The sequence below is a fragment of the Pundamilia nyererei genome, unplaced genomic scaffold, assembly GCF_000239375.1.
Source record: "Pundamilia nyererei isolate P.nyererei 1_Seehausen unplaced genomic scaffold, PunNye1.0 scaffold00198, whole genome shotgun sequence".
NCBI lineage: Eukaryota > Metazoa > Chordata > Actinopteri > Cichliformes > Cichlidae > Pundamilia > Pundamilia nyererei.
The window spans coordinates 2102-8018 of NW_005187599.1; the positions used below are offsets into that span (position 1 = coordinate 2102).

The following is a 5917-nucleotide window of genomic DNA, read 5'->3' on the forward strand; positions in this document are numbered from 1 at the left end:
ACTTACAAAGTTATTTCCGTCGATGCAAGTAGAAGCGTTGCAGTCTCCTGGCTTTTGTCCTGGCATCAATAGGCCATATTTCTATGACTTTTGCCCTGATGAGTCTGTAGGAGCTGGCGCAATAGGTGGGTGTTTTGCAATAATGAATCAGAGGGAAAACAGTTTGAGGGTCTGTGGAGGCAAAATATAATTCATACTCAAGGCATTTGTGTGCACTTATGTGTAACAACTGTATGTTAAACTAATTGTTAAATGGCCTCTTAGCCAGATCACTCTTGAAAAACAGAACTTCAATCTTAATAGACCTTTACCCGGATGTTACTATTATTCATATTATTTTTAATTATAGAAACTTTGTGAGATTAACCCTAATCAGACTAACATAATATCATTAACATTAAATTTTAATGTAGATGTAATATGGTGTAAAATATATGCTATAAATACATATAGAATGTATTTTGTGAATTAAAGGTAAAGTTGTATCTATTCTTATCAGTTTAATTAGGTGCTTTCAATATAAAAAAAATAACAATAAAACTCAGAGGTGTGTACCATTCTGGGATTGCTGCTTCTTCATGTGTCCATCAGGTGACTTCTTTATGGCATCAGGGACTGATTTCAGCAGAATGCTTGAAGACTGAGCCTGATTATTGTTTCTTTCATCTTTAGTCTTTCTTTCTTCTTGCTGTCTCCTGTTCTGCACCTCTTGTCCCGCAGATTCTTTTTTCATTTTCCCCTGTCCCATGTTGGCTCCGTCAACAGTTGTGCTTGTGTCTTTTCCACCGTTTGTCTCTTTGTCTTCTTGGCTATCTTCCTCTGCCATCTCGGTGACCTTTACCTCCAGGTCTACAACTGATATACCCAAACAAAATTGTGTTTCATTTAATTCAGACGGCTTGACACTGACAGATATTCCGTTCAATTTCATTACAATCCAATAAGCATTTCATCTTCACTTACCTTTTTCAATTCAATTCATTTTTTATATAGTGCCAAATCACAACAACAGTAGATCCTACATTCACTATGTACCTACACAATAATCTGCATCTAATTTTTAGTAGTAGCAAAACCTATTTGAACATTCCTGTAGGAATGGATCTAGAAGACATATTTATGGTTTAGAGAAATATATTATTTATGTTAATTTAGAAAGATCAATTGGGATCGCTGTGAAAACAGAATACACTTCAACAACAGCTAAATTCAGTTGCTACTCATTGTCCACCTCGTACTCGGTTTCTATCTGATTTCTCAGACAATTTGCCGATTTATTGCTCTGTTCTAAAAAATAAAAAATTATTGTAAGTGATTTTAACAGCCATCTAGATGCTAAAAACAACAGCCCTAACCTTGGATTTAATGATTCTATTGTTATAATCATTTAGCTTGTTTCAAAATGCGAACCCACCACTCATCACGAACTCCAGACTTTATTCTGATATACAGCATAGAAAATAAAGATTTAACTATATACTGTATTAAGTGAAAATCTTTTTGTGTGATTGTTTCTTAATAATATTTACAATAATTGATTATATAACAGTGGGGAATACATTTCATTACAGTAGCAGTCTTTCTGAAAGTCCTGTAGCAAAAAATAAGGATGGAATTTCTCCACTGTTAGCTTCCTTTAATATCATGTACACAATGCAGACCAGCTAACTAAACACTTACTCCCTCAGTGGTTGTTTATTTGAATCAGAAATCAGATACAGAAATTGTGTTGCTGAGTTTTGTGACACGATGTAGTTAGTTGTTGTTAGGACAAGAATAAAGTTGGAGTTGGATTAAAGTGAGAGCTCTCGTCTGTGTTTACCTCCACATTGGTGACCCCTGACTTGAACATCTTACGAGATGAAGATGATGCCTGCTCCACTCTGGATGCATCAGCAACCGCTGGCCCTTCGCCTCCTGCTGCAGCTGTGTTTGCTGTGGCGCTTAAGCTGCCGGACTTTTGGCTCCACGATCCCCCGTCGTGGTTCGTGCACATGGAGGCTCAGTTTGCCCTTCGCGGCATCTTGACTGACGATACAAAGTATCACCATGTGGTGGGCTCGCTCAACCATCGTGCGATGACCCTCCTCTGGGACCCACCCACCCTTAAAGAGATCCTTCTTCGGCGCGTGGAGCGAGCCGAAAAGCTGGAGAAAGGGCCTCGTGCTGGAGGGCAGGTCCATATGGGAGGGAGGTCCTCACCTGCTTTGTGACGTTTCCACCGGCTGCTCACACCCAGTGGATCCCCTTTCATGGTGTCGTTGTGTTTTCAACTCAATACATGCCCTCTCTCCTCCAGGCGTCCGGGCCTCGTTTAAGCTGGTGAGTGCCACGTTCATTTGGCCGGGCCTTCGCAAATCGGTGAAGGACTGGACAGCGGCGTGTGCTCCATGCCAACATGCAAAGATCGATAGACACACACACAGGAGCCCCTCGAACCCTTCTGTGTCCCTGGTAGGCATTTTGATCTTGTTGGCCCTTTGCCGCAGTCACAAGATTTCACACACCTTTTGATTGTGACGGCCTAGGCTGTCAGGCCGTCAAACCACGGCTTACCACCCGCAAGCCAACGGGATGTGCGAGCGGTTTCACCATTAACTCAAGGCCGCGCTCTGGAGGGCTCCACCCATTGTACAGGAAGTGTGTTGCTGAGTTTTGTGGCACAGTGTAGTCAGTTGTTGTCAGGTCAAAAATAAAGTTGGAGTGAGAAGTGAGAGCTCTCGTGTAGTCTCTGTTTAGCTCCACACTGTAATTGTTACCTTCAATGTGCATATGACCTCTTTCTTGCATTTGGATATAATCTCTTAAATTATAGACATCTTGTCTGACAGGGATTCAAAAGAGAATATTTGTACCAAATTGACTTCTCTTTATATGCTCCCTATAATCCAGAATCAAATTTAAAATCCATCTCCTCACATACAGGGCCTTGAATAAACAGGCCCCTTTTTCTCTTAAAGACCCCATAGTCCCATATCAACTTGACAGAGGTCTTTGCTCTGAAACTGCAGGATTTAAAATTAGAATGGAAAATTCGGCTTAAAACCGTCCTTTTTGATAAAGCTGAATCAGGTGACCTAAATTCTCTCTAGTTAGGCTGTAAGGTTCAGGCTGCTAGAGGTTTTCCCACTGTTGCCAAGTGGACTCATCAGATTGTTGTGTTTTTCTCCCGAATATTGTAGGGTTTTTATCCTACAACATAAAGTGTCTTGAGGTGGCACTTGTTGGAATTTGGTTCTATATAAATAAAACTGAATTAAAGTTCAAGGAGTATTTGGCTCAACAGTTAACTGACTGTCTAAATTGCTGCCAAAAAAACAGGGGTTGTTCCTGTTTTCCTCAATATGAGACAAATAGTAAGATGTCCTAGCCTGGAAAAGTATTTTTACAGGCCAAACAAAGAGTGCAACACAATTTCCTCTCTAGCTTATGAATCATCTCTTTTAAGGTCCATATTTTTGAGCTATAGGGAGTCAAGCATCTCTGGTTTGTTACCTTCCTTTTAAGAGGAGCCCCAATATCCAAGCTTGTATGCAGTGAGCATATAACACTATTAACAAGATCATCAACCTTTTCGGGAGTAAAGTTAAAAGTAGCTGCTCTGCATTGTGCATGCTTTTGAAGTGGAGGAAAAATCATTCTCCTGAATTAAATGCACAAGGTATATAACATTAATGTTCACACACAGCCTCTTCTAATTAAAACCACAGTGTCTAAAACCCTATGAATGACAGTACATTGAACATCCTGTGCTTGGACGGTGGGAAGAAGACAGCCTAACCTGCAGTTCATAAATTTGAATTAGAAAATCTGGATTTCAAGGCAAAAATGGAAGTGTATTCTAAAGGTCAGTTATATTGTGTTCCAGCTACCTTTTCCTGCTTGGTCCCTCCATGTCTCCCTGTTTTGATGAATTTTTTGATTCCATGTACCCCTGAAACCTTTGAAGTCCACTGTGGTCAGAGAGCAGCTGCCTTCTGAGTGTGTACTCTTCATGCTGGACTGCTTTCCGTCACTTCCAGTACTGTTGAAACTATGACAGGACACAAGTATAATGTTAAATATAGTTAAACATAGTGAGTAGTTGTTAGTTACTGCAGTTAATGGTAAAAATTAGCCAACAGTAAACTTAAAGGACGGAGTCTAGGGAGCTTGAAAAGAAAAGCGTCTGGACTTCTTTAAGTTTCCTCGAAAACATTTCATCTCTCATTGGAGATTCAGATGGACAGCCAAGTCTTGTCCCGTTTAAAGGAAAAAGGTCAGTCTTTTGAGGATGCCAATGTTCACATTTTAGACCGAGAAGACAGTAGGTTTTAAAGAGGAGTGAAAGAAGCCCTCTATGTCCACTGTGAATGACCATCTTTGAACAGGTGGCTTACGACGCCAACTGTCTTGCCTACATAGACAAAAAATAATAAGTAATGCATTTTAGTAAACGGTAAATTTAACTGTAACTCCATCTATCTAGATATATATGGAGCGATATAGATATATATTAGGGGTGCAACGACACTCGTATCGATATTGAACCGTTCGATACAGTGCTTTCGGTTCGGTACGCGTATGTATCAAACAATACAAAATTTTTAATTTATTTTATCAACTTTTCTTCTGACGATGCTGTCTGTGTTGAGAGCTCAGTGGATCTGCGTTCGACTTATCCGCCTAGGCTGCACTGCCGAGCGCAGATCCACTGAGCGCAGCACAAGCTAGCGAGACAGAAGCTAAGCTCGTTGCAACATGCCAAATTGAACCTCCCCCACCCTCAATCAGATCTGGCGTTTGGAACTATTTTGGTCTTCATGTGACGTATGACCCTAAGGGTAAGCGCGTCATGAACAAAAGTAAAACAGTATGTTGGATGTGCCACGCAATGCTCAATTGGTGGGAACTAGTACGTTAGCGCAGTTTGCTCGCACGTGTTGACGCCGTCCAGCCCCACGCACGGGGCGATCCGCGGTAGCTCGTTAACGGAGATTTGACGTGTTGTGGCGTTGATGTCATTTCAACAAGATTAATGCTGACAGCACTAGTGGGAACACAACGAATATGACTGCACATTTACGCCAATATCATCCTAGTGCAAAGACAAGTGGAAGCAGACAAAAACAACAAGCACACATGCTACAAACTTTACCCGAGTCATTTAGACAGCTGTTAGCACATGATTCTCCTTATGGGGGCCTGATATGTTTAATATGCTGCTGAGAATATAGCCCAGAAGAAGCATATAGTATAGCTTTTATTTTGGAAAGAGCCATTTCTCTGTAATAAACTCTCTTTTTCCAAAGAAGAGTGATTTCTCGATCAGATAGATTTATTTTTTTATTACTTTGTTGTTTCAGCAACATTAAATTTAAAAACTGTACTTTTGAGTTAAAAGCTATTATATTATATTGAAAAAGATTACATGTAAGAGCCCCAAGCGCTACAGGGGTGGCTGTAGCTTAGGAGGTAGAGTAGGTGCTCTACTACTTGGAAGGTTGTTGGTTCAGTCCCTGGGTTCTGGAGTTTGCAAATATCCTTGTGCATCCAACGCATCCAATATCCAACGCATCCATCGGAGTGTGAACATTAGATAGCAAGCATAGAAGAAGTGAATAAGGCAAGTTGTATTAAGCACTTTAAGTGCTCAGAGTCAAATGGTACTATATATTAATCAGTCTCTTTGTTAATACAACATTGAGAGACAAATGTTCTCAATTAAAAAAAATGTTTATTGACCTAATCGGACCATCTCTCCCTGTTCCTCACACCTCGGTATTCACCACTCATCCAACGTGTGAAACCTGCTGTGAGGACAATTAAAGTGTGGCCAGAGGGGACAGACGCAGTGCTCCAGGACAGATTTAAAAACACAGACTGGAATATGTTCACCCACACAGACCTGGACCAGTACGCCTCATCTGTACTGGAT

General features: G+C 40.7%; 1 protein-coding gene across 1 annotated transcript in view; it reads right to left on the bottom strand.

The window, feature by feature from the left end:
- Positions 1-555: 555 nt before the first annotated feature.
- pde1ca (phosphodiesterase 1C, calmodulin-dependent a) overlaps positions 556-5917 on the bottom strand; it is a gene marked incomplete at its 3' end in the record, with an annotated part of 47919 nt that continues 42557 nt past the window's right edge. The window contains exons 16-18 of the mRNA XM_005747478.2: positions 5350-5363; positions 3873-4024; positions 556-855 (exon numbers count right to left, since the gene is read on the bottom strand). Of these exons, the coding sequence (XP_005747535.2) occupies positions 556-855; positions 3873-4024; positions 5350-5363 (466 nt within the window). The remainder of the gene's footprint in view (positions 856-3872; positions 4025-5349; positions 5364-5917) is intronic.